This window comes from Acanthaster planci, linkage group LG05 (genome assembly GCF_054643075.1).
Source record: "Acanthaster planci isolate LZ-2023a linkage group LG05, COTS_SCS, whole genome shotgun sequence".
In the NCBI taxonomy this organism is placed as follows: domain Eukaryota; kingdom Metazoa; phylum Echinodermata; class Asteroidea; order Valvatida; family Acanthasteridae; genus Acanthaster; species Acanthaster planci.
The window spans coordinates 12,290,622-12,317,182 of record NC_141781.1 but is presented as its reverse complement, the minus strand read 5'-3'; the positions used below and the strand labels follow the sequence as shown (position 1 = coordinate 12,317,182).

The 26,561-nt window shown below is 40.7% G+C and overlaps 2 protein-coding genes and 1 long non-coding RNA gene across 5 annotated transcripts; 2 read left to right on the top strand and 1 right to left on the bottom strand.

Moving 5' to 3' along the window:
• Positions 1–107: 107 nt before the first annotated feature.
• LOC110982395 (neuronal acetylcholine receptor subunit alpha-10-like) lies at positions 108–4,893 on the top strand. Its single transcript, XM_087136790.1, has 6 exons — positions 108–271; positions 1,118–1,293; positions 1,576–1,620; positions 1,918–2,027; positions 3,321–3,856; positions 4,388–4,893. The coding sequence occupies exons 1-6, from the start codon at positions 229–231 to the stop codon at positions 4,891–4,893; spliced, it is 1,416 nt and encodes a 471-aa protein (XP_086992916.1). The 5' UTR covers positions 108–228.
• LOC110982521 (neuronal acetylcholine receptor subunit alpha-10-like) lies at positions 4,767–15,598 on the bottom strand. 3 transcript variants are annotated; one of them, XM_022240983.2, is made up of 8 exons: positions 15,103–15,598; positions 13,797–13,948; positions 11,915–11,959; positions 11,251–11,295; positions 9,888–9,997; positions 9,312–9,523; positions 7,298–7,630; positions 4,767–6,917 (listed from the first exon to the last, which is right to left on the bottom strand). In XM_022240983.2, exons 1-8 carry the CDS (start codon positions 15,182–15,184, stop codon positions 6,295–6,297), a joined length of 1,602 nt encoding a protein of 533 aa, XP_022096675.1. In that variant the 5' UTR covers positions 15,185–15,598; the 3' UTR covers positions 4,767–6,294. The 3 variants fall into 3 exon arrangements, with proteins under 3 accessions (XP_022096675.1, XP_022096691.1, XP_022096682.1); XM_022240999.2 differs by lacking the exon at positions 11,251–11,295 and having other exon boundaries at positions 15,103–15,597; XM_022240990.2 differs by lacking the exon at positions 11,915–11,959 and having other exon boundaries at positions 15,103–15,590.
• Positions 15,599–20,960: 5,362 nt separating this feature from the next.
• Positions 20,961–26,267, top strand: LOC147799080 (uncharacterized). The gene is made up of 3 exons (XR_015425166.1): positions 20,961–21,161; positions 25,461–25,835; positions 26,135–26,267. It is a non-coding gene; the product is annotated as an uncharacterized LOC147799080 (long non-coding RNA).
• Positions 26,268–26,561: the final 294 nt, after the last annotated feature.

Genomic DNA, 26,561 nt, shown 5'->3' with positions numbered 1-26,561 from the left:
TTTTATCAGGTACCAGCACATTACTTTTTTCTTGAAAACTGCATATTTTGCAAAGCCATTACTTTTATGGGGCTATACTAGACCAATGAATGCAAGGATTCCCGTATGTTGACAGTGCCATTAAATATTACGAGAGCACTAGTGATTGTCGTTGTTATTCAACAAATACGTTAAATTGGAGCTTGCAGTCTTATTTTCGTACAGCTGGAAGGTTTGTGTCTTTTCACCATGTCAGGAATGCGCATTTCAATGTTGATGCTGTTTGTTGTCGGTAAGTAGCACAAAATAATTTTGTCGAGGCCATTACCTTATAACCTATTAATACGAATTCTGTAGAGTTCACAAAAACAACCATTATGGGAAGTGAGTATGTTTTACACAATTGAAGTATAACACTAAACTTGTATAAGACTTCGCTTTGAAACCCATGCACCTCTCGATCTAGCAAGCAAACGAACGTGTGGTTGTTTCAAAGTTAAATCAGGGGCCTAATCGTTCTGCGTCACAGGAATGAAGAAAGCTCCCGACAATAAGAATTTGTATATATAAATCTCGACCAGTAACAAGACCACCATTCCAGTACATTCTATATTTTACATTTTACACTCTGGAAAAACTCAAAAGAGTATGTAGATTAATTTTATCAGCGTTTTAAATTTTGTAGAAAAGATTGACCTCAGTATCTCTATGGGACAACTTGCTTCAAATGTCAATACATGTGACATGTTTGGTCGGTTTCGAGTACTTTGTGTGTAAATCAGGGCCACTACGGTAAATCATTTTAAGTTGAATTTAGGTTTTACCCAGGCTTCAAATTTAATTGCAATTTAAAAATAGAATGTTAATTTAAAGTCAACCATCACACACATAGCCACAAATATTTGGCCAAGTCGTTATGTCGTTATGAACATTTAGGTTTTTCTCCAAAGTACGACCTTAACGTGCAAATTTTGACAATAAATTATGTTTGGACTAATATTAACATTTGGGAGAGTATAATGTAAACGTCGTATGACCACTTTGATTTGAGCTGCACCTCAATATAAAACAGACAAAACTGGGTGTGCATACAAATATCCAACATTAATTAACACCCACACGAGGTATTACTATCTAGTTAATATAGGGAATGGCACAGCCGGGCGCTCTGCTCACCAGCGTAGGACACCTGAAGAGCAACGCCTGATGAACGACCTGTTTAAGAATCACAGTTCCATCGTCTGGCCTGCGAAGAACCGAAACGACACCATTGTTCTCACTTGCGACACAGCCTTACAGACAATCGTGGATTTTGTAGGTTGACTGCATTCCTCTCACTAGTTTTAACTTGAGGCATGGGAGAGATGGAAAAATAAAATTAAAGCAGACGAAAAAAATGCAATGAACCATGAACTATATTGCAAATTGAAATCAACCAGAAACCATTAAACAAGCCAGAAAATTACGTGATTTAATGGTCTTGTATTTTTCAACTTGTATTAATTAATTAAAACCTTAACATGCCCAACTCTTGTCTTTTCGGATGGAACACGAACTTGTAACACAATTACTTCGAAATTATTGTTTATTTTTTAGAACCAGAAGAAACAATCTCTACAGACGAGTATGTGGCTTCGATTTGTAAGTGTAAACATCTAAGGAGAACTGTTGTTTATATACTGTGATGTTTTTCTAATACTGTTTTGACAGTATAAAACGAGGATAATAAAACGTGAGAAAAGTGATACAGGAACCGATAACAGCTACCACAGATATGGCACATACCTATGAAAGTGGCTTGTCGACAACTTGCTGCTCCAAAGAAAGGCCTAAAACATACATAACTTTGTCTCAATTTATCAAAGATAATAGTTTTACTATTCTCATCACTTTTTCGTCACTTTCTATTTATGTTACTTTGTTTCAATTCTGTTTTAGGAATGGACAGATAACCATTTTCACTGGAACCCTGAAGACTACAGTGGAATAAACAATCTCGTCGTTCCCCTTGATTCTATTTGGAAGCCAGATGTTTATCTCGGTCAAAGGTAATTATCCGCGTAGGCCTAATAATTATAAGCCTCCTGCAAATTATATTAAAAAATGGCGCTGTTTATACTTAGGGATGTAGGGCACCCAAGGCAGTGTGTCCGTTGACGGACCAGTAGCAGTCGGTGACAGTATGAAGACATCGTGCAAAAAAGTGAAAAGAAGATAAAGAATATGACTGATGGTGGGTTCGTACCCATAGTAATAATAATGATGATGATTAAGAGAGTGCACAGATCCACAAAGGTGCTTAAAGCGCTAGTACAATGAAATGAGTTTAATACCTCATTGAAGAGAAGAGTCTTCATTCCCTTCTTAAACTGTACAAGAGGGGAAGATCACAAGTGTGCCAGTAAATTGTTCCAAGACAAGGTGCAACACATGAAAAAGAGCGATCTCCCCATGAATGAAATGACCTGGGTTCTCTAAGAAGATTCATATTACTAGATTGAAGTCTACCCATCTTGAATGGAGACGAAGTTCTGAACTTGCAAATGTTAGACAAAACTGAACCTGGACAAAGTTTGCCTCGATTGCTACGTGACCTCCAAGTCAAATTTTGCATCTGATTTCCTGCTAATGTACGTACCGTTCCAGGGGCGGATCCAGGGATTTTCCAGGGGTTGTCAGGCCGGAGAATTTTAATGTCTCATTTTCCGGACAAGTGCAAACCATGATCAAACATTAAACATGACTTACATTGTTTACAGTTATATTTGGTGCACTCTATTTTTTTGGTCATTAATTTTTTTCTCCCTTTATATACATTTATATATATTTTGTCTCAGACTACAGGGTTCGACATCCCCGGTTCTGCGCCTGCCTCGTTATTATGCAAAATACCAATTTATTTGTTAAAATATAATATTGAATTCTAGTGGCGAGCAACTTCCTGGACACGAAGCTGATATAAATTTTAGTACTCTACAGTCTACAGCAGTGTGTATATGCATCACACACTGATATAGCATTTTAACCGTTTTGATGGAGCTCGTGATACTTACAAACACAGTACACAAAATCTAGACGTAGAAGGGTGGTTGTTATTGCACTGGAATAGCATCAAAAATGAAGCGAAATTCACATTACTTTGATGTTATAAAGAAAGTTTAAATGCTAGACGCCTCCTAGATTGCTGTTCTTCACCACATCTGGGTGATGGGGTCCTGAAAAACAGAGATGAGACAAAATAATCGGACACAATTACAACGTAGAATGTGCGGGCAAAGTGACAGAAATGTGTTCATTGCAAGTATGAGCTACATTTGCGTTTTACTGTTTCTTAACACTAGCCGTAAAAAAGGTAACAACGGTGTAGCTGACAGCCATCCACTGGTGACAAGCGGTGGCGTCGTCTACTGGAACACGCCAGCGAACCTACACACCCACTGCCGAATAGATGCGTCTTACTTCCCGTTTGACGAGCAACGCTGTCTGCTGCAGTTTAGCTCCTGGTCCTACAACGACGATGCCCTGCACGTTGAGGTGAAGAACCCATATGGAGATATATCGAAATATCAGGACAACGGGATATGGGAACTACTTGCGGTGTTGCAGAATGCAAGTGTAACATATTACAACTGTTGCCCAACGCCCTACAGTACCTTCACCATCACTATTATCTTGAGGCGTCGGCCACTGTTCTACATATCCAACTTACTCATACCCTGCCTTCTTATCGTGGCTACCACCTTGTGCAGCTTCTTGCTGGCTGTGGATTCAGGTGAGAAGACCAGCTTGGTAGTGACCAATCTGCTGTCTCTTATTGTCTTCATGAATCATCTATCAAATGCAGTGCCCTCAACGGCGGACGGGATCCCGCTCATGGGTAAGACAAGTCATCTGTGTTCTAATATTTCTATCGATTAGCCCAACAAAGTGCAGGGTGTGCAGTGCGAACGTATTGCTAATCCTAGGAAGACCATTGTCTATGATTCGATCATTCGCCTAGGACTGAAAAAGGGGAAAGGTCAACGCGACTACGGTTTTAGGAATTGGAGTAAGAATTGTGGAGCAATGTGTCTTTGAAAACCACAAAGTCATATAATATAGATTGAATAGTCACTGCATCACTATCCTGGCACAGCTTGGATGGGTAGCACCGACCAAACATATACTGCACAGGCCCGACTGCAATTTAATTCAGTACAGGTCCGGGAACTGTCACTTCGTCAACACAAACTCGTGAATAATTCTAAGACCCACGAGGCACGTATGTAGTTCATTACAAGGCTGTCTTGGTGAGATTCTACGTTGTTTGAAAACACACACGCATGCCAAAAACGTGTAGGAAAGACTCGTTTCTTGAACTTTAACCTTGATTGTTTTCTTGGTACTTTTTATTTTTATGTGTATCCAGTTAAGTACATCGCAGTTACAATAGCCATAGTGTCCATATCCATGGTTGTTACCATATGGGTTCTACGAATTCACTACCAGCCAAGTCTGGTAACGCCGGCGCCAGGGTGGCTGAAGAGGCTTACATTCACTTATATGGCTAAGCTCCTCCTCGTATGGGCACCACATTACAAAGAGGTGCCAGCAGCAGATGTTGCCAGAGGTGTACCTATCGTTCTGTTACCCTCTTACAGTCAACAGGGAGAATCCTCCTCTCCAGGGTCGCGCGTGGAAGATGCGGTTGCTGTTGTAAGCCAAAGGCTCAAGTGTCTCACCTCCCGTTGCAAGAGGAAGGACGCAGCCAAGGAGATCCTGTCGGAGTGGAAGCATGTTGCCAGGATCATCGACCGCATGCTCTTCCTGTTGTTTCTGGTGGTAACTATCGCCATGACCTCTCCGATTTTGCTACAGTCTAAGCCGCTCTCCACAGCAAAGCAAATTGCGATGTGGCAAGGGACCAGGCAGTGAGATGGCCATTTCAAGCCACACTCGCAGCGACCTATTCGGAAGCCATGTCGCAATATTGAAAGAGAACAAAAATTTCACGAAATTTGTCCTTGTTTTTTCTTAAAAGGAAGGTTTATTTAATGAATTACGGTATAGTCAGCACATATGTTGATAAACTTAACAGAGCGATTAGTGAGTATCTGGTCTGTAAGTGACTTTACCATACACGCGCACGCACCACTGATTGCAAGATTGCAAGCTTCCTTTGGACGAGCACTCTAGTTACACGTTACCTTTCGGTTCCATGGTACCATATAGCCGTGCCTGCAGTGGGCGTGGTCTGAACTGAAGTAACGTCACACTTACGAACCGGATACGCTTGGTTTTTGTTTTGTACTCCGACATTTAAACAATCTTCAACACCTTGCTTTTTTCCTTTACTGTATTATAAGAGGGCCTGGCCCTTTCTTTCTTTTTCAAGAAGACTATCAAATGTCATTTTAAGACTGCTAAAACATTTAGCTCATGTGGAAATCTGGTGCAATTTTGTTTTGCAAGATTAGTGCGGGAAAAACAAGACAACTAGTTTTTATTTTAGTAAAAATTATAATTTATTATAACTGAGACACTTTAAACAACATCTATCTGTTATATAAAGACAAGCGTAATGAGGACTGGATATTTCCAGGAAGTGGAAATTAATTGACGAAACGACCTATGGTGCACTACTTGGCGGGAAAGTTTAACTGAAACACTTCCACTTTTAAAGTTAAGAAAACGCACATGCCACACACATAGTATAATAGAAAAGAGATGGGCGAGGGTAACATCTTGCGTCACCAGTTAAACTACCCAATTTATCATGCATGTTGTCGATACACATTAAATGCATGTGTATGAGGAACTGACTCTAAACATGTCAGATGAATGGGACCGCGTTCAATCCTCGACTATTGTGTCGAGTTTTGGAGCTAGGAGACCCTAGCTACCAATTTCTTCATCCTCCCCGCTGGTATTAAGTACCAGTATGAATAATTATACTAACTCGCTTAAACTGCAGAGACTCACCAGACACCATTACATGTAAATGAACTTGCTTCTCCCTTTTGTCTTTGAATAGGTTCCCCATCACTGACCATTATGAGATCTTTTAATGTTTAGTACTATTTTGTATTTGGTGTAATGAAGTCTTTTGTATCTAAAATTCAACTGTTTGTTATTTGAATGAACGATTGTGCAGTGTGTATGGATTTACAAATTAAACCAGTTCAGTATAAATTCATCAAGTCCATTTCGTTGGACCACAATCCTGGGTCTTATAGAGTGCAGGCATCGGAATTTTGTACTTTCCATGAGCATTTTAAAATGAATAACCAATATTTCTAATGCCAACAACACCATGGGTACGCAAAGTCATTGATCCTAGTCATAATTAAGGGTCATTTTAAGAATAATAATCAGTGACGTCATTACGATGGCCAAAGCAAAGAGCAGCATCAGCAATCTATCCAGGATCACGCACATGTCAATCCACTGTTGCTGGACCAAGGAAATCTTCTCCTTTCGCTTGCATCTGTTCACAAGCTTGTCGATATATCGGCCGATCCGCTGGACTGTCGCGCCGAGGCTGACTTCCGTGGCGTCCGTGCCGTACTCGGCGGCACCTTCGGCCATGAAGCCCCCCGGCCCGCCTGTGTCCTTGGCCCCGTAGCTCCCCGGCTCCAATTGCAGCTGCTGCAGGAGGCTCACCCCGAGGGCCTGGCTGTTCAGTAGGGAGTTTTGTTGGTCGTACTCGAAGAGGTCGTCACAGCGATGGGGGGCAGTCGCCTTCTCTCCCTCTAACTCTTCGCCGTCAGCACTGGTGTAGTCGTGGAAGGCATGGCGTCGTCCCTTAATTCGCAGGAAGTAGGCCAGGCGATCAAGAATGAGCTTACGAGCCCAACGAGGCGGGGGACGGCTGGGTATGTGGTGGTGCAGTCGAAGAATGACGACAGATCCGGCAGTTTCCAGGGACATTACAACGATGATAGTTGCCAGCAGTTGACCTTTAGTTTGGAATTTATGACAAATGAAGTGAAGGTCAAAAAATCTTTTAGATTTTCTTTTCTAAGTTCATGTTTGATCATCCCCTCCGAAAAGTTTCGTATCAAAAGAAAAATTAACAATTTTAGACAAGCAAAGGATCTCCTTTTCGGTGTAGTGTTTGCAGATTCGCCTAGTATTCCATGCATGCTCAAAGAGTGTAAACTTCCATTTTAGTTATGTGTAATGAACTAATGTAAAATGAAGCACTGGTACTTGATGAATGCATACTTGTTACTCTTCAGGCGAACAAAAAGTAATTTTGAAATGTGCTTCGCTAAGGTGGTTTTGTTATCATCCCAACAGTCTAGTAATAACGGCATTGACCATGTGTTTCACTCACCGAGCAGAGACACAGTGTCCGAAGTTGGCGGCAACAGCTGGGCCCCAAGCAGCAAGAAGAAGACCAGCGACAGCAAGACGGTGATGTTCAGGCCTATCTTCTCCCCAGACTCCGCCGGGAGGTAGAAGCTCAGGAAAGAGATCAGAGACATGAAGATGGACGGGAAGAGCAGACTGAAGACGTAGAACAGGGCCTTTCTGCGGAGCTTCAGCGTGAACGTGACATCGGAGAAGGGGTCTGGGCAGCAGCCGTACTCGACCAGGTGTGCGACAACAGGCATGTCCAGCAGCTCCCACTGGCCATTTGTCGTCATCTGCGACCAGTCGCCTTTTTCTGTAGTGAGCAGGGAAAACAAGCACACTTGAAAGGAACATTGACCACAATTTCCACACCTCAGATAAAGACCTTCCTAGTAAACATTCTGAATAAATTTGCACGTTTGACCTTAAGTACTCCAATTTTGATAACTGCTATGCTTCTAGATTTTGATGAGCACAGATAAGGAAACACTCTTTCAATTTTTTTTTAATTGAATTTCAAATGATAGGGTCAAAGGTTAAGGTAATGTGTCAAAGGGTATGGTGGCCCTCTTTTGACTAAACTTAATTTTGACAACATTGCTGATTTGAACAATAAATCGTCACTGTTTCCACGAGTATCATTTTTTTCGATTGTGATTACGTTCATGAAGTAAGGGACCAAAATCTCGATAAATGCATATTGCTTTTTAGAGTGTGACTGCCCCTCGTACACATATAAAACGTAAAACGACTGGAAAGGCCGAAAAGTAGGTCGAGTATCATTTTCGTTTACACGAAGAGCCACACATCCTTGCTACATTTACAGTGGCGCGTGCGTAAACACAATGTGCTCCTTCCCTATGAAAAATGCATTGCACAGAAGGGCCAACAAGTAGGAAAACGTCGATTTTCGATTTCAAGAACAGACGCACATGTTTACTTATTTATTTCGGCTGGCCACAATGTTCATTTTACTCACTTGGTTCAGGCAAAAGTTTACTTTACAAAAACACATTTAAGGGTTTTACTGCATAAATTTGTTCCATATTGGTATTTTTTAAGTTTTGAACTAAGAAAAGCTTCAAGGCGATTTCTCTAAAACCAGTTTTTCTTCAAAATCTACATGTGTGGCTCTTCGAAAACACTGTGACAACTTGTAATTATTTTGATAACAAATTAATGCAGGAAGTTTTGACGTACTTTTACTTCAAAGGTGATGTTTTAAACTAAATTCGTCACTTTTCTTGATCTCTTCCCTGACCACGCATAACGGCAGATCGTGCCAAAAATGGTAGTGTTCATTGCTCTTCAATATCTAGGAGCACAGCAGTTGTTTATCAAAGTCAGAAGACCCAAGGTCAAATGGTGCATGCGTTGGTCTTATATGGAATGATCCAGCACATAGACAAAACAAAAGTCGCCAGACAGGATAAGAAAAATCCTTTCATTAAGTACCGCTAGTTTTGAACTGATTAACCGATAGAAAGCTCTTAATATCATTTAAATGTATACACCACTGAGATACTTAATCGGCGTTTGTCCTTGATTGGTTAATTGATGTCCCATTACTAATAAAGCTGGGCTTACAGCTTCACCTTCTTGTAAATAACTTGAGGGTAATCGTTTGAATGAATCATCCATGGGCCCTCTGTGTCCAATATCGGGAGGAATCTCACTGAAAATGGAAGTTTCCCATTGAATTGAATAACTCAGAATTAATATGTCAATTCTTGATCAGCACGCAAAAAGTAGAGAGTTTAGGAGCTCCTGACAAAGAGAGGTGTAGTGTTTAGTTGACTAAATGAAACCCCTTGTTAGCGACAAAAATCAGGGCTTCACTAACCATGTTTGGTATTTAGGCTCATTGGAAATGATTAATTTACCGTTACAGTGAAAAAATATTAACATTAATATAAAAAGTTGGAATAAAGGGAAAATTCCTAAGTTGATAAAATAACTCGAAAGATCAAATATAACTCTTGAAAAGTATTTACCGGCGACGGTCCTCATCACCACCTCGTTGCCTTTGTACGCCCAAGGCCCGAACTTCATTGGACAAGTCTGTTTGTCGAAGGGGAAATATGTTATATCGAGCGAGCAGGAGCTCTTGAAGATGGCAGGTGCGGCCCAGAAGACCCCGCCTTCGCTGGAGACGACCGCATTGGTCATCATGATGCCGGTGCCTGGCTCCTTGTCCACATCAGCGCTGTAGGGTAAAACAAATTCCGTGGAAAGATTACACCGACCAAGTCCCGGATATCGCATATATTACCTAAAAGTTTCGTAAATGATCAGAAACTAGATTTGCATGGTTGACACCTTTCGATTTAAGTCGAAAACAAAATGCAATACAATAATTTGGGACCTACTTGTCATATTATCAGTGGGTCCTAAAATATCATATCCATTATCAGGAGTAAAGTCTAGCTGAACACTGTCTGTTCACTCGCAAATTCACCCGAACACAGGCTTTACATAGTAAGTGTGCTTAATGAAAATTAATTAGTCTTCTTGTGATTAACACACAACGTGTCCTACATGGGAAATGCCTAGTGGATTCAAGTACCAACCTGTCATACAAAACAGTGTCTGGAATCCATATTTGCCGAGTGGGTATGTTTATTGCCGTGATGTTATCGTAGTCTAGGGGGTCCCACACAAGAAAGTCATCCCTCCATCTCTGTGCGATTAAATTACATGGGTTATCAAATCAAAATTCCCGTTCCCCTTGCTGTAAACTCCTCCCATTCCACATTCACTCAAAATTGTCTCTATCGTTCTTGAGGAGTGTTGCCCTATCTTATCATACATGCTTACATCAACAAATTAAAACGGAAACGAGACTGTTGATACTCAACTATTTTCCCTGCCTCTTTATAAAGTATGCCCTTTTTAAGGCGATAAGAGCATATCAAACAATGTAAATCTAAGCTGAAATGGAGGTCAACCAGCAATTTTCGTGGATAACCTGTTTTGATATTATTCACAGAACGCATAATTTTAATTAATGGACTTTGGGTTCAGTTAAGGAATAGCAAGTGAAAAATGTGAACTTACAGGCTCCCAACAGCAGAGCAAAAATCAATTAAAAAACTCTCAGGAAGGCAAGGGTTTTAAACTGCTCCCCCCACGCATACATTAAATCGTATTTTGCAGTTTTCCATCATCGCGTTATTTCGTCTCAATTCGAGATTCATTTTTTTTACTCAGGTCTAAGCCAATTAGGACTAGCAAGAGGTAGTGCAACCCTCCCTGGTCCAAAGATAGCCAAGGAAATTCCATATTGATAATTTGTTCTTTGTAACTTCAGTACATTAATTTGTTCTCAAATGAAATTGATGTTTAATTCTTGTTAAATGCATGCAACAAAATATCCAAATAATAACACTCAACATGCATTGGGGTACTGCTTTTTAAGAGCGGCCATTGAACCGATGATTTTTTTTTATTTTTTTTTTTGTAGTTGCTAAGGGGGCCTTTTTCACATTGACCGGAAATATGCAATTTTTCTCTGCATAAACGTATTATGCGGTGAAGCTATCAATACAGTTTTGTTTCTCCACCGTCTGAACAAAGTATTGAAAGGCAGCCTTAATCATGAAAGCAGCTCACATGTCATAAATAGCAAGAACACCTGGTGTCTATGTTAATACTCGTGTGTTGTCTGACCTGATGACTGCAAAAGACATAACGTAGGTCCTGAACGTACGTCTTGATTTGTGGCACATGTAAAAATATATAATCTCATATACCAAGCCAGCTTTGAAAAATCCGACATCGGGTCTCTCTCTACCTTTCCTCGAGAAGTTGAAAAAATGAAACCTTTTTGGGGGTTCGAAATTTCAAGGTAAAGTATCAGTTCATTTTGTTACAAGAAGAAAAAAGACACCTCCATGCTAGACTTTTAATGGCATATAGTCAAAATATCCCTACCTGCTCCAACCAAAATGCTGTAGTCAGGATTTGGTTTCTCTCGTCCTGTCCAGAGAGGTGCATAAACCAGTTCACAATCAAAACAGGGTGAGGTAAATGGGGACGGGGGTGAAGAAAATAAACAACAATCCGTGCTATAAACCATGCCATATATCGAGAACGGAGGCTCACCTGTCATATGAACATTAATGCTGTGCTGTGCACCTAAGGAGATACAGTAATACAAGCGTAATGGGAGAGAGCGCGTGAGAGTGTTGGCTTTGTTTTAAAGGACAACGTCACATTGCCAGTTTTCGCTGGTTCCTTATTATCTCGCCATTCAAAGAACCCCGGTTTTTTGTTAAGTGTATAAAGCATTGAAAGCTATTATAAAAAACCAAAAAACAAACAAACCAAAAAACAATTTGTTACCGATGGATACCCCACGGTAATGGGAAAAATTTAACCCAAGAGAAATTTTCATCACCCTGACGCTACTCTTTAGCACATCTAAAACCATGCAGATGGCTCCCTATTACTATCATGATTCCTCCCCGAAATTCCCTACATGTTGTCGTGCTGTATGTGCAGAGGTCAGAAAGAGTGCTGTGATCGGACAGGCATGCACATGCAAGTCTGTTCAAGTCACTATGCAAAACGTATACAGCCGACGAAAAGAGGATACCTGCTCCAGCCTGACCACGGTGGTAAGGACCTGGTTCACTTCATCCTTGGGTGAGACAGAAGAAAGAGGTCAACGAGGAATAGAGGGAGAAAGTGTGAAAATCATAAAAGAGGGACTGGATGGTCACAGAAAGAGAGTGGCGCACCTTGGATTTGTCTGGGACTGGGATGCACGGCTCTAAGACAGCTAGTAGTTTAATTAAGACGTGGGTGTATACTGATTTTTTACAGAAAGTGTATACATTTTTTTAAAAAGACAACCATCAGAGCTCAAGCCCCCAGCCCCCCCCAAGTGCGCCACTGCAGAAAGACAGAACACGAGGGTGCAGACTGTACTTGAGTTTGAAGAAAGAACATCATATAGAAATAAAGAATATGCAAAACGGAAATCAAATGCAGGCGTTGGAAATGTTTACATCGGAGGGGTGTGAAAACTGATTCAAGGCAAATAAAAACGTACTTATTTTCCTTACAAATAATTAAAATATGAAATGTGAAATCGTGCTGAAGTTTCCTCTTTTTGTCTCTTTGACCGATATCCTCTGAAAACAAACAGCAACCAACAAGGGTATGAAATGTCAAACAAAACACTGCAATATATGCAATATGCAATTATGTACCGGTAGCCTCGGCGGTCAGTTCTGAAATCTCTGGAAACGAGCAGTGTGGAACGTGTGCGTAATACACAGTACAATTAAAGCCGCGAGTCACAACAGAAAAATTAAACCACGTTTTAGGTTTTGAAAATCATGCCAATTTAAGCCCCATCGGCATGGACATATCGTAAGCGTCCACAGTAATTGTTCTCTTTTCCAAAAGAGCTTTCCAGCACACTGGCAAATTAATCACATTGCGTCGTGTAAACTTTTTGCTCAAACACCTTCCAAAAACATACAAATAGTAATACAAATGTATCACTGGAACCGCTTTAGAATCGCACAGAACATTAATGCATACTGCGTATCTAGACAAATTTGAACGATGTATGGTTTATATTAAGAATCTCGCTCAGCAATCTTCACACGGTGGAGTGTGTGCTGTGCCTCTTATCTAGAACACTGAACTCTATATTATGTGGGTTTGAAAATAAACAAATATTTCAAAAATAAAACAATTACTGTATGTATTCGTCTTTGGGCAAGGCACTTTGCCGTAAATTATCTCTTTACCACACTAGGGGTAGAATGGATACTTGCAATATAGCAGAAATAGCTTAAGGTCTCGAATTCGTATCCGGAAATATCCAAGGAAACAGTGCATGACAATGTTCAATAAAATGGCTGAAGTTGTATGTTTTGTTATGGATCTGGTTCATCATGACGTCGAGACTGTAATACATATACGCTAAAAATGTTTGCTGCATTTATGAACGATAAAAGTAGGGCCTATTACTATAAATATAAAGGCGGTATCTTTGTGACCTCAGGATCGAAGAGGCACTATTATTGCATGTCCAACAACTCCTTAAACGTTTACACAAGGTTATGTTTGTAGGTATTACTTTTGTTTGATCCATTTGTGTTATTTGTAATTTCAAATTATCGTTCCTTGCCACTGCGAACAGGAAAATACACTTTTTGAAAACTGCTGTCAATTTATCTGCATAAAATTGGCCCGGGTCCAAAAACCTAATCAATCTATCGCTGTTTCCGACTTAGTAATGCCCCTGCAACAGCCATATAGACATTCTGCACGTTGAAGTTTTGTTTGTCTCAGATTACTTTTACGCGTCCCGGTTCTATTTTCCATTGGACAATATTTTTCACACGCTGCGCTGGCATGATTCTACCGCGATAGGCCAATTCGCTCAGGAGATTAAAACTGTGCAAACAGGCAGCATTAAAAATGCAAATTAAATCAGCAATAATAAACATTTAACTTACTATTTTGAGAATCCGTGAGAGCTTCATGTGATAGAACACCTCCAAAACTTTAGTTTCATTGAGTACTGGGCGCACATAACGGCTGTACTCCCGTAGAAGGTCGGACACCAGTCTTTCCTGGTGCCCCTCAGAATACAGACTGTTGCCACACACTACAAAGGGAAGATGAACAATAAGCCTCATCCACGGGGAAATCCTTTTCATTTTGGTCTCCAAATATAGCGTATTTTATACAAACTGTAAAATTGGGTGGTGCCAGACTATTTTGGGTTGAAAGCATCCATAACCCCTTTTTAAAATATGGCTTCAAATATGTATATTTAATTTATCACAGTTTTTTCAATTATTCTACGGGCAAACTGGCATGGATTTGTAGAAAGTGCTAACGGATGACCATTTTGTCCAATATTTGAACCTTCACCTCTGCGCTGAATTGTCTTTTTTCATTGCCAGTCGTATGCTGTAGGTCAGATACAATTGGGCATTTAATCTATATTCTGTAGCTAAAAGGAGATTCTAGCCAAAACTGTTGCCATGTCGTGATGTTGATTGGTTGGAGACCAACATGTGGTTGTATGTCAATAAAAACAATTATTCAGGCAATTTCAGTTAGACGATTCCGAGTGAAAGGCTCCCAATTTGATGGATTCCCTGTACCCTGCAGTTCTGCCACTGCTGCAATTAAGGCTGGTGTCAAACAACCTAACAGAGATATTGACAAGTCCTTTCCACACCCTTGGAACTATTGGCCGAGCAGTGACACGGTAAACAGGACGAGCAGGTTCGAGGTTGCAATCCTGGCCAAAATTGTTTTGACATGACCATAAGAATACCATACCTCCCAAATTAACCCCCCCCCCTGCCCCAGTCTATAACTGTATATTCAGTGTGGACAGGGACTAGGGTGGGAGAATTACTGTGAATGGAAAAAGGGATCACAGGATAGTATTCACGTCTTGGGATCACCATCACTTCTATTAGGCATGTTAAGATTAGTATCTATAGGACTACATCATAGATTATCAATAATTGTTTGCATTTGTATCCGTTTTGCCGAATTCATATGCACGTTACATTAAAAAAATGCAAGTGTGTAAGTGATCCAAGCACTAAACGATTTTATGTTCCCGTGTTATATGTCAATCTCTTATTTTACAATAGCTAGTGCAACCGAGTAAGCTTTCACGACTATACTGCATGACACTGATTATCAAGCCCAAAGTACTGGCATAAGGTTTTAAAAATACTTGTGATCACAACGTTATAAAAAGACAATCCAACACACGAGTTACAAGAATGTACTCACCTGGTTCAAGAAAGATTACGCAGATCAGGGGCAAAGTAGCTGTCATAAGAAAACGCCATCCACAGTTGATGGTCCGCGCCATCTTTGTCGTTGACCGAGTTTACGAGGGATACACACTGCAGCAAATTTAAAATGCGCCTGTGTGTACTTGTGCCGTGACAATCAGAAGAGCAGACACGCACGTATTCGGGTGTAATGCGCTAAAGGCGTCAGCGTTGGTGAAGGCCGCATAAAGTATTACTACACTTTTCTGCGCTGACAGATTGACCAGCAAGCCGAACACTTAGCGACGATCAATATTACCGAATTCGAGAGGGAAGGGGGTTAAGATTCGATAGTCCGATATCTGGATTAACACTTAGACATCAACATTGAACATGTCTGTGAAACAGTTTGTCTTGGGGCAGTAATTGAATTGATCGGAACTAAACGCTGCCTCTGATGGTGTGGTTTTCATGTTCCCCACAAGGATCGAACCAGTCCCGAATAACAATAAATTAAAACTTAAAATGAAGTGACAGAGTAATGTGCGTTAGAAGACAATTGCCAAAGGACTATCCTGATTGACTTTGGTGTTTGTACATGTACATGAAGGCTTGTCGCTACCTTTGGTTTAGAAACTCATCTTTCCAAAATCCACTTTAGACTGTATGTTTTGTCGCAATTAATATGTCACTCGCCTCTTAGCGGTAATTGGTGGCATCGTTGCACCATGCTTATCAATTGATCCAGTTAATTAAAACAGCTGTCCAATATTTCTCTCTTCCACAGAAATCCATGCGTGCAAAACTATCCTCTTTATTTTCAGCTACAATGATACACATGAACAGTATAACCAAGTCATGGATGTATGTTAACTTCCTGTACGCGGAAGCAATCAAAGCAACGTATCGGCAGGTCCTGTGAGCGTTTGCATGTTTAATTGTCAGATGTGTCGTTTAGGTGCAAACGCAACCCTGGTCACGGGCACTATTATATAATAACTCTCATAAAATGTAACACGTGAAAACGGTGCTAAAGTCAGTCTATTTCGTTATTAATTTGGACATGGCAGCCATTTCTCAATAGATTAAACAATTACCGCCTTTTCTGGGCACTCCATTATAATGTATAATTGAACTAGATAGAATGCCGTCTTTTTAACCTTTCTCAATCCCGGTATAAGTGTCTATCATACATTAATCTAAAGATGACAAAATTAATGTAGTTGCCGGATTAGCATTCTTGTCAAAATCAATGCCGTCTCTCTCCAGATGTATGCATGTATGTCCATCTACGCCAGTTGCTGATGATACACTTGACAAATGACTGAAGTTCTTGCATCTCTGACATAAACAATTAGTATATGATACACATATATTGCTACTAGGCAAAATTAAAAGATCTATACGAAGACATTTTCCTAAAAACACTTTTTTTGTGCAACTTTAAACTCCAATTCATACAACCTACATTTGATAGACATTTGGATAAGTCTACTAAAAATTGCATTGGATTCAGTGTTTTATATGCTCCCTGCCTTCTCGGACGAAGAGAGTACTATTACGACGTTATTCGAAGGAGACACTACCCCAGCTGTAATTGTTTGTGTATTTATTTTTCTGTTTAAACTGTGAACCAGAAGTTTGCACATAGAACTATATCTGAAAAAGCTTGCTTCTTTGCATATTTATATCGGCTTAAACAACAATAAATCAACGTAAAATTAAAAGAGATGTTTACACAAAACTGTTCAGCACAGATACAAGAAATCGAAGTGTATTTTTTAATGACAGAGGAAACAGCAAAGTTGTAAAGACTCGAGTCAATGTTTCGACATGATCAAAAAGTTTGGCGAATTGAACTGAAACAGTCCAGCGGCAAAATGTCTCCACTCGAAAGGCAATGTAAAAATAAGATTCGATTCAACGCTCTTTCGACTCTTTAAAAGATCCCATATCAAATATGACGTGAACCATTTAGAAAGTGTCAAAAGACAGGTTTAAATAACGTCAAGTGGCTAAAAGAAAGACTACCTTGCTGCTGTCTAATGCAGTTCTGGTAATTGGAACTTTTGCGTTTTGAATCCGTTCATATTTGAAGGGGGCGCTGTTTAAGAACAATTGAGGGAAGTACAAGTATGTAAATGGCATCACTCTGCGTAAATCTATCAGAATCAACGCCGATGACACTGGCAAGGTATACACGTAAACGGTTAAAACGAACTGAAAAGACGCAATAAGCAAGGCTGGTTCGGTCCTAGATCTGTAATTAATATTTTAGACATAAAAGAAAGGATAGAATCCGGTCTTGGTCGCAATGAGGAGAAACTTGTTACCTTTCGGTGTTTCGCTATTGTTTTGACCCTCGGTTCAACGGTGCAGTGATGGAGATCGACAAATATTACCAAATGTGGTCATAACTTTCTTCTCATTGGCCAACTTGGCGGAGATATTTTGTAATCCTCACCCCAGGCATACCCCACAAGCCTTTAAACTCCCATTAGCCACACCCCAACCACTGCCTAGTTAAAAGTCTTGAAAGATCAGTCACCCAAAGCAGGCCATATGGTCTCTAATGGGAACTGGATCTCTTTGTTTAAAGACATGTGCTGAGTGGTCAGCTGTTTGGGTTGTGACCTGGTATTACTTGTACTTCCACAGCAGCATAAGGAAATGTAGTTAGAGTGGACACCAGGGATGCATTAGCTACCATAAAACAATCGTACAGGTTGTACAGGTTCAGGCATGAAGGTCAGGAAACTGACTTGGAGACAATAATCACCTCATGGAGTAATGGTGTGATTTTGGGGGCGTAGCTGCTCCTTTGTTTACAAGTATGTGCTGACTGGTCACGTCTGTTTGGGTTGTGACTTGGTATTACTTGTACTTCCACAGCAGCATAATGAAATGTATTAGAGGGTACCGCAGGGATGTATTAGCTACAGTCGTGCAGGCTCAGGCATGACCGGGAACTGACCGGTGATGAGAATCTCCAGGTGGTGACAACAGTCTTCGTTTTTGGGCGTGCCTGCACCAAGGGTTAAATAGCAAAATGAAGAATGACTGTCGTATATTTTTCTTTCCAGACAACTCCATAAACATGCATTATACTTAGCGATTACGTGGCAAGGATAAAGTTCAAATGTCTTTTAACATCCCATGTTTCAGAATAGAACTTTACATGAAACTGGCCACGTGTAACTAAGTGCGCTTAACATGATCGCCTATACGACTTCAATGTTGAAACTTCCAACAGCTTCAGATTCAATTACAGTGGACCAAAGATTCTATGTAGACGTATCGCGCATTTCATTAAGAAAAGTAAGTGTAAAGCTGTAAAAGACCGTAGAATCTAATTTACTAGTTTCAAATGCTTGAGCCCCGCACGATTTAATTGCCCTTTGGATCTATGTCTGTAAAACTGAAATACGTACTAATATTTAAAACAACGGACCCCTTCTAAAATCTCGATTTAATCTCTGTCTCCGGCTTTGGGCTCCTACGATACCCCCCACCTTTGAGATTTTGGCACGGTATGGGAAAAACGTTTGTGACAGGAGTACTAATCCCTTGGAACAAAGGAGGCATCTGGTAGCAACATTTAAGGCAAAAAAGTTACAAATATGTAAAATTAAAAGAACTGGGTCCTTGCTGAGATAACATAATGAAAAACCATTATGCTCTAATTTACAAAACAAATATCGAATCAGGCAAGTCAAGCTTAGCGAGGAATCCAAGATTCCGAATCGTGCTTCTACGTCCCTCTACCCACAGCGCCCTAGACTGATTACGGTGACATATATTGAAAAACATTCGGTAGTTGAAACTGCACACGTGCTGTCAGTTTGAAAACTGATTTTTTCCTGTAAAGTAAAACTACCTGGGTCAAACATGCATATACGTGTGACGAGCACATCGTTACTGTTATGACGATGACCTTTTCAACATTTCATCACCCCCCCAAAAAACGAACAAAAAAACAAAACAAAAAACAAAGAAATAAAGAAAAATAAAAAAATAAAACGAAAAGTTTATGCCTGTTCCAGAACAGACCATAAAGGCTTTTCTGCATTTTGAATTTTCTTGTGAAAAGGGGAACAGGGCTTTAAAGAATGGACATTAAACATCACATTATTTCTTCCAGCTCTCTGAAAAGTTCAATCGCACATGGACTCTGGGAGATGTGAAGCTTTAAACATTGTGCCTCTTATGTCACGTTACTTGCTACTTGAAGAGGTCATCATCACGAGGGCAATTTTCGTCTATAACCCTTCCCTTTCCGGTTACATGTATCTGCAAAGTTTTGACCAAATGTGACATGTACTTCAAAAGATTTTGGGCACCTTTAGTGTCACGTGACTTGTCACTTCATGACACCATCATCACGAGGGCGATTTTCCTCTTAATCCCTTCCCTTTCAAGTTGTCTTCAAAATGTCAACCCGATGGGACATGTACATCAGGAGAAACATGTATAGGGCTTTAAAGAGTGCACCTTTAAGGTCACGTGACCTGGCACCTGATGGCGTCTTCATCACATGAGGGCAATTTTCGTCTGTATTGCTTCCCTTTCTAGTTATCTGCAAAGTTTCAACCCAATGTACACGTAATTCAGGAGATATATGGAGCTTTCAAGAGTGCACCTTTAAGGTCAGGTGATTTGGTACCTGATGACGCCATCATCACGTGGTCGGTTTTTGTCTTTGGTACATCCCTTCCGAAATATCTGCAAATTTTATATTGGGGGTGTATTTTAGGAGAAAGAGGCCTCTGTAATTTGTACCTTAAATGCCATGCCACGGGACACGTGGTGACGATTTCTTTTGGACCCGGCCTACCCTGAGGAGGACCGAGTGTGGACCTATTATGTCTTGAGTCGGATCGATAAAAGGGCTTAGTCTTGATGTTGAAGAATACGTACAAAAATTTGGGAAAATATCATGTTACCAGTAACTTAAGCGTGTGAAGTTTTAGAGTCTTATGACTTTAATGCCCAGTGGTGACGAGAAAAAGTGGGCTTAAACCAAGAAGAAAAAAAATGAAAAAACAAAGCCTTTTCCGCACTGTGCGGAAAAGCCCCCCCCCAAAAAAAGACACAGACTTGTAGCTAGTTTTTAAACAGTTGCATTGTTTCAAATGAAATAAAAGGAAAAAATGATCTGGAATGGTTTAAACATTTTAGATGAAACCTGATTAAACATGCTTGATTAGCGTGAGGCAAACTGAGAACTGTTCGCTCCGATTAGCATTTTATTATCATGATACAATATCTCCTGCCAAGCAAAATTATTTCACATACGATCCACAACTGAACCTTTTATGGACAGAGGGCGCTGTACATAATAGGCCTACTAGCCTTGAGTGATGGGCATATTAAATAAGTTCATATTGGACAGACGGACTCAGAATTTATGCAATCAGTAAAATGCACGCGAAAATACATGTAAGACGTGTTCATTAACTTATTTATTCTGCCATGTCATGTTACGAATGTTACGATCCTATTTTTTTAAAGTCTAATGGCTACTGCTGTTGTATCAGAGGCAGACAATAACGTGCACATAAAAAAACATTCTTCAAGAGGGCGCTGCTACTGTCCAATGATTGTCATGAGCAGATTTTATTCTCCTTTTAAGCTTTTCCTCTCTGGAAATTCAGTGTTTTATTTTGTTGTGCGTCTGTGCAGTAAAGTATTTCAGTTATTTTTCCCCTGCAGTGTTATTGAAATCTAAGCAGGCTATTGCGAATTTGGGACTCTAGTGGGCTAGACAATGAATTGTGGAATGCAGGGTAGGCCTATGCTTTGTCTCTTGGTTGGAATATACATGTATTAGCTTGGGCGCAGCCCTAGAAGCAGAACACCACTAGTCATGAAAGGTGTAGGATCAACTGCCCTGTAGTGTAGTTGCCCGTGTTCCAGAGTGGAGCTCATGCTTTGTGCTGACATGCAAGTTGAGCTGTGTGCTCTCGTTGTAATTTTGTGCTGTGTGCATTGTACCCAAATTTCGGTATGAAATTTTGTGCTAGTTTTGACACTGCGCTGAGCGAAGACTCTTAGTGAAGCATGAGAAGATTAACTGTAAGTTATTCATTGATATTGATGGGATGATTAGGTCGGAGTGGAACCTTTAAAGTGCAATTTATTTTACCCCCATAATGTAGCCATGAATCAGGCAATTCTGTCCTTGCTGTTTGTAGAACTGTGGCAAAGCTTGCACATTGTTAGTATGATTCGGTTGTCTAATTTACAAGTGCCATTTGTAATTTGAACAGATATTTCCTTAACATGAGTTGCTTTTACGGTAAAGAAATTGAAATTTATATAAAACAGTGAGCAATGGTGGCATCAGTATTCTAGTTCCAGTAAATTTTGCAGGCACTTGAGAAATAATCTAAAGATTACGAACTGATTTTCACCGGTTCACGCAGAATTCGCTACTTTCATGCATGTACATTACAACAATGTACAGCGCACCCTCTGTCGGCTGTGTGTAACGTCCTTCTAACATGGCTGCCATTTTATCGACAAAAAACAGAAATGTGAAAAAATCATAATCTTGGACTAAAGTGTCTCTTTATGAAAATGGCGTCGATATAAAAAGGTGATTTGTCTATCCTAATTCCAAGGCCGAAGTGTTACAATACTGCAGAATATTATAAAACCAAGGACAGTGTTTATCCGCTGCCCCGATCAAGTTTAGACCCTTGTACAGGCAGCTAGGCGTCAGTCGTCAATAAGCTGGCTAGCGCCCTCCGTATAACCCCATTCAAATTTTAGTTACATGCACAAGGAATAAACCACCCCGGCCTGGCCACAACGGAAATGCCACTACTGTAGCCTACTGAGGACATGTAAGTGCTGGATCTTGAAGGCACACAACTTTGGCCAAGACGGTTGTGTTCTGCAGAGCTAGAGCACAAAGCCGAGACGCGGAGAAGGGCCGACTTACCAAAGCAACGCTTAGCTTCCCTCACACCTCCGTTCCACGTTACTGCATGTGACTACTTTCAGGTAAAGATTGGACGCAACAAAACACCGAAGCACAATGGAATGCTGCCTGAACACAAAAGCTGTTCACCTTCAGCAAGCCACTGTATGGTCTACAATGGAATATTTGCAGATGCTCCACAGATGTTTTATCATCAAAGGCTACCCCACCACAATGCTTAGTTACAGCAGAACCCAGTTAGCCGGGGTTGGAGAACTACGAGAGATGAACTGAGGATAAGACATAGACAAACTGTGTGAGTTCGAATATGGAGTTGAGATTTATTATACCGTTTCTACTACACTAGAAAGGGTGTGCAGAATCATTAATCAAGCAGAAAACCACTGCCTAGAAGACCATGGGAACTCAGGTACTAACCCTGTTCGAGCTTTACACTGTCTTGCTTTTGGTATAAATGTCTTCAAACACCCATTGGGTAGCGCTTCCAAGGACCCAGATGATGGCTTCTACCTCATCACAAAAGAAATGCCAGTTCCCTTGTAGTCATAAGCTCCGAACGGTCCACCTGGGACTATACTGGAAATTTAAAAGAGTGGCGTAGTAACTTAAATGTATTTGGGGGTGTGGGGCTTGTGCTCGATAGAAGTTTTAAAAACTGTGGGGCTACTATTGTCTATTGATGCTTGAGATAACTTTTCCAAAGTCTGACGGTTTCTGGTAAAAAAGGCTGGATGTGTGATGATGGACTTCAAACTGTCTGTTGTGGCTTCTTCGGGACCAGGTCAGCTTGGGTTAGCGTCAATGCCGATCTCCTGATTGAATATTTTGTGAACGATTGTATGTCTCTACATCTGGCGTATAGTCTCAAGAGAATCCCATTTGAGGTTGGTCAACATATTCGATACACTGGGTTTAGGTTGAAAATCACCGCACACGAAGCTGGCAGCTCGTCTCTGCACCGACTAAAGGATGTCTCTCTTTTTCTTGGTGCCTGGGTTCCATGCAGCAGAGGCGTATTCAAGATGTGGTTGAACAGCTGTCTGGTATACGTCTTCTTGATCTGTTCTGGAAAAATTGGCTGAAATTTCTTTGGATGAAGTTCAGCATTTTGGGGAGTTTGGTTGAGGCATATTGTGTTTGCTTGTTCCATTTCAGTTCATTCTGCATTATTACACCAAAGGTACTTGCCACGAGTGACTTCCTCCAGGGTTTCTCCAAGCATTTTGTAGCTTGCTATTGATTAGACCACTTTACAAGACTATCAAGATCAGAACGTAGCAATCTATTATCTACCGGTGAACTTATGGTCTTATATAAGATGCAGTCGTCTGCAAAGAGTCTTGTACTTTATTTGACAGTTTGTGCAATGTTATTAATGATGAGTATAAAAAGATGGGGACCTAGCACCGTACCCTGGAGTACACTACTCAGCACTGGTTTCCAGGGCGAAGCTTTACCGTTTACAATGAGTCTTTGCATACAATTTGTGAGAAATGACTCGATCTATTTCAGTGGTTTATTTCTAATACTATAAAATGTAGCTTCTGGAGAAGGCGCTGGTGTGATGCAACATCAAATGCCTTACCGAAGTCGAGTATTGCAGTATCTGTAGTCAGTTGTTTGTCATGGTTAGTAGTTAAGTCGTGCTGGGAAGTGATGTGCAGAGTGACACATGACCGGGATCTTCTAAAGGCATGCTGGGCGTCCGGGAGTTTACCATGGGCTGAAAGGAACTTCATAATCTGGCTGTCAATTATGTGCTCCATCAATTTGCAACAGATGCAGGTTAACCTTATCGGCCGGTAATTTACTAGGTCAGATTTGGGTCCTTTTTTTAAAGATGGGCGAGACATTTGCTCTTCTCCAGTCATCTGGAAGAATACTCTGATCTGAACTCTGCTGAAAGATGAACTGTAACGCAGGGACCAGCTCTATCTGCTGAGGCAATCTTCAAAGCAGCATTTTGCTCTTAATCTGGTCCAGTAGCTTTGTTAACTTGGATAGTAGAGAGCAGTTTCTCCACACCATCTGCAGTGATTTCTATATCAGGTCGATCAGGAAAAGGGCTGGGTGGAAGCGTAGGTAGAGTTGGGTCTTTTTTAGAGAAGACACTCTGGAATAGGTCAGCCAATTTCTCAGCTTTTAACTGATCATTAACAAGGGTTTGGTCTCCTATCTTAAGAGTCTGGATACCAACGTTGTCTTTCTTCTGGGATCTGATGTAACTCCAGAACTTTATACTGTCGAAAGATGGTCGGACACATAATTTTTGTGCGCATTATGGATTTTTTTTATCATCGTCACTGCGTATGTTCTTGAAATCATCCCACTGTTGTTTGTAGTTAATAGTTTTAACAGCTTTCAGATAATAACGCTCTTTTCTTCTGCAAATTCTCTTATGCCTCCGTGCAAACCATGGAGGACGTTGTTTATCTATAGTTTGTTTACTAGGAATATGTTTCTGGATAAGATTTGTGATGGCACTTTTAAAGGTATTTCAGTTTTCATTAACAGTCTTCTCTTCTGGACTGGTTCCAAGAAACGCATCAGTAGGCTTCTGGACATTTAAATTGAAATTTTGCTCATCTCATCCAACTTGTTCCAAAGAAGCACAGTTCTTGGTGGTTTCACAGGCACTGGAGTCTGAGTTTGCATGTCAATCATAACCGTACAATAATCAGCAATAGGGGCCAGTAGATAGACATTTTCCACTGTTGAAGGTCTTGTTGTGAACCAGAGATCCAGGATATCCATTTGCATCCTTGAGCGTTGGAAAGTCACCATTTCCTCCAGAGTATGGTTATCAGCAACACAGGCGATCTTTTCTTGAAGGGGACTGCAGGGATTGGCTGCACCATCAGAATTCTAAACTAGGTTTGGAATATCGAAATCCCCGCCAACTATGATGTGGGGAGATTTAGACTCTTGCTTGATCTTACTAAGACTGGCATCCAAAAAAGTCGAGGCCTTCTTTCTCCAGTACTAAGCGATCTGTAATAAATTAATACAGACACTTTCAAACCCCAGTTAGAGTTGACACCATATCTGTTCACTATCACTTAGTGAGAGATCCAGCCTTTCCATACAGAGGATGGTATCCTTAATGGCAATGAAGATGCCACCACCTCTGTTATATTCCATTCCTAGTCAACTAATACTGGCTAGGAAAAAATTTCGGATGAGTAGACATCTCCATCTAACCACGATTCTGAACTGAGAATTACATCTGGGGATTTGTTATAAACGAATTGAATGTTATGGACGAGTTGATTGCACTTCTACGAATATTCCTCATCAGCGGCCACGTTTTCCGTGAAACCGAAAATCCGAGGTATCACGTTTAATTTGTCGCTGTTGCTGCTACTTCTCCAGTTACATCTGCTTCTTATTGAACAGTATCACTTTGGTTTTTCTTTTGAACGATCTAGGACAACAAAAAGGCCGTCCTTCTGATTGGCGAGGTCATGTTGGCCAGACTCGTCCGGTACAGGCAGGGCGCACGTGAACAAGGGCAAGCATGACAGGAGGTTGCAGACGCCCTGAAGGCAGGCGACCTTAAGGCTGACAAGTGTGCCGTTCGGGACAGAGTGGAATATTTATTGGAGAACGTGAAGGAGACGAATAGGTGGGAAAAAGCTGCAAGTGGAACGGGAGACGGACGAGAAAATTAGAGAGAGCGTGAGGGATTTGACCAAGGAGGAAGACATCGAGAGTGCACCAAAGGAGAAAGCGGACGAACCGAAGGCAGACGGTTAAGAAATGAGGAAGCAAGCATGTGAAAATTGTGGAGAAACGCAGAAAAGGTACTTATTAAAATACTAACAGAAATTAGAGACATACATAACTGGAAAGTGAAAACTATAACGTATACAGCGAAGAGTAACTAATCTATCCTTTTCTATTTCGGTCTGTTAATGTTTGATCAAGTAATTTGGTTTACGTGTATGTCGGATAATGGTAATGACAATTTTGTGTCCAGGCTAACAGATTTGGAAGTGCTAGTTATTTTTACAACATTCAGTATTTTAACATTCTAGCTATAATTTTATCGTCACACATTCCATGTTTATTTGTGAATTATTTTTTGTGTCGTTCTGTGTAGCACCCAAACGAAAAGGAGGAACAAGGAAATGCGCAGTGAGAAGATGTCGAGCAGAGAGAAAAAAGGTATGAGAGACAAAGGGAAAGCAAGTTTTACACAGTACATCAACATTACACAATGGAATAATATGGGAGTGGGCATCTCGCAACAGCAGTCAGCTGAACAAGTACTACAGACAACACTTATTGGTCCTCTAAGCAGCGACACTTACAAAATTGGAAAGAAATTGGAGGGCTTTCACGTCAGTGATGAAGATGGCCACCTGTATGTGCTTGCTGTCAGGGAAATGACATAAAAGAATAAATGACAGTAACGAACAGTTGCTAAGGAAATTTTCCCCAGGACCTGTAATTTACCTCCCACTATGTCTGACAGAGCCGCTACAGAAGGAAAATTCAGTAACCTATTAGAAAGATACTGTACAACG

Coding starts and splice junctions, on each gene's coding strand:
- LOC110982395 (XM_087136790.1), top strand. CDS start 229: ATGTCAGGAATGCGCATTTCAATGTTGATGCTGTTTGTTGTCG. Junction 272..1,117: donor GTTGATGCTGTTTGTTGTCG/GTAAGTAGCACA, acceptor ATTACTATCTAG/TTAATATAGGGAATGGCACA. Junction 1,294..1,575: donor TACAGACAATCGTGGATTTT/GTAGGTTGACTG, acceptor TTTATTTTTTAG/AACCAGAAGAAACAATCTCT.
- LOC110982521 (XM_022240983.2), bottom strand. CDS start 15,184: ATGGCGCGGACCATCAACTGTGGATGGCGTTTTCTTATGACAGCTACT. Junction 11,296..11,914: donor CCGTGGTCAGGCTGGAGCAG/GTATCCTCTTTT, acceptor CTCTCTGGACAG/GACGAGAGAAACCAAATCCT. Junction 7,631..9,311: donor GGTGATGAGGACCGTCGCCG/GTAAATACTTTT, acceptor TGCTCACTACAG/AAAAAGGCGACTGGTCGCAG.